Raw genomic sequence first — 1,522 nt, 5'->3', positions numbered from 1 at the left:
AAATACCTGATGCCAAATATTTTTCACCCGATACAATGTCTCGTGAGGCTCGGGACTCATTTTACAAGTGGTACGAAGAATGTGTCACATCAGAATACAATTATAATTTCAAAGAAGAATTGAGATCATATTGTATAAATGATGTGGACATTCTTCGTACAGCGTGTTTGGCTTTTAGAGCATTATTTCTTAAAGTTGCCAATGTCGATCCATTTATTGAGAGCATAACAATTGCATCGGCTTGCTCAAAAGTTTTCAGAAAAAATGATCTAAAAGCTGATCAAATAGGTGTCATACCAAACGGTGGTTATAGAAGGGCTAATAGACAGTCGAAAAAAGCCATCGAATGGTTATTAGCCTTAGAACGCGATTGGGACATTGAAATTACTCATTCAGGCAGGGCACGAGAATTTAAATTGCCAGAGGGATGTCTAGTCGATGGCTATTTTGAAAATAAAGAAGTAAGTACGAAAGTAGTTTACCAATTCCATGGTTGCTACTGGCATGGGTGTCCGCAATGTTTTAAATTGAATCGGGTTAAAAAGTTAGGTTTCGATAAAAGTTCTGAATCTCTAAATGATCGTTTTGAACGAACAAACGCTCAAACTGATCGAATTCGCTCATTAGGATATGAGGTGGTCGAAAAATGGGAGTGTTCCTTTGATAAGGAAAAAATTCAAAATGATAATTTACGCAGTTTCTTAAAAGACCACCCACTTTTAATGACTGACGCCTTGAATCCTCGAGATGCATTTTATGGGGGTCGAACAGGTAATACATTTTCGTATTACGAGGCTAAGGGTAAAGTGAAAATATCATATCTTGATGTTTGTTCACTTTATCCATTTGTTTCAAAATATGGAAAATTTCCCATTGGTCATCCCAAAGTTTACATCGGTGATGACTGCAAAAGTTTAACCGATGTAAACTTTGATTTATCTAATGTCGAGGGACTAGTCAAATGCAGAGTATTACCGCCTACCAATAAGTATTTACCTGTTCTGCCTGTCCGTATGCATGGTGAACTCATGTTCCCTTTGTGTAATACTTGCTGTAAAGAACAAATACAGAGCGATTGTCCACATGTAAATAACACAAATGCGCGAGAAATTGAAGGAACATGGGTTTCCGACGAGATAAAAGCTGCGATTCAAGAGGGGTATCAAATTACTGCCATTTTTGAAATTTGGCAGTATGAGACTACTCAATATAATAAGGTCACAAAAATGGGCGGTCTTTTTGTAGAATATATGAATCGATTTTTTAACTGAAGCATGAAGCCAGCGGATACCCTGCCTATTGTACTGATGAGGCTTCAAAAAAGGCATTTATTCAAAAAATTTTTGAGTCTGAGGGTATAGCCCTAGATCCGAAAAATATGAAAAAGAATCCTGGTTTGCGATCGTTGGCGAAACTTTGTCTCAATTCATTTTGGGGGAAATTTGGTCAACGAGAAAATATGCCAAAGACTGAGATCATTCATAGTCAACAAGAATTATTGAAAATTGTTCAGAGTCCGGAT

The 1,522-nt window shown here is 37.1% G+C and overlaps 1 protein-coding gene across 1 annotated transcript; it reads left to right on the top strand.

The window, feature by feature from the left end:
* Nucleotides 1–35: 35 nt before the first annotated feature.
* Nucleotides 36–1,271, top strand: LOC117178656. The gene has a single exon (XM_033370080.1). It carries the CDS (start codon nucleotides 36–38, stop codon nucleotides 1,269–1,271), a length of 1,236 nt encoding a protein of 411 aa, XP_033225971.1.
* Nucleotides 1,272–1,522: the final 251 nt, after the last annotated feature.

Source organism: Belonocnema kinseyi, chromosome 8, assembly GCF_010883055.1.
Source record: "Belonocnema kinseyi isolate 2016_QV_RU_SX_M_011 chromosome 8, B_treatae_v1, whole genome shotgun sequence".
Taxonomy (NCBI): domain Eukaryota; kingdom Metazoa; phylum Arthropoda; class Insecta; order Hymenoptera; family Cynipidae; genus Belonocnema; species Belonocnema kinseyi.
Note: the sequence above shows the minus strand (reverse complement) of the source record. Positions and strands in the feature narration are given on the sequence as shown.

Excerpts from the sequence above, each read along its gene's own strand:
- LOC117178656 (XM_033370080.1), top strand. The coding sequence starts at position 36 with ATGTCTCGTGAGGCTCGGGACTCATTTTACAAGTGGTACGAAGAATGT.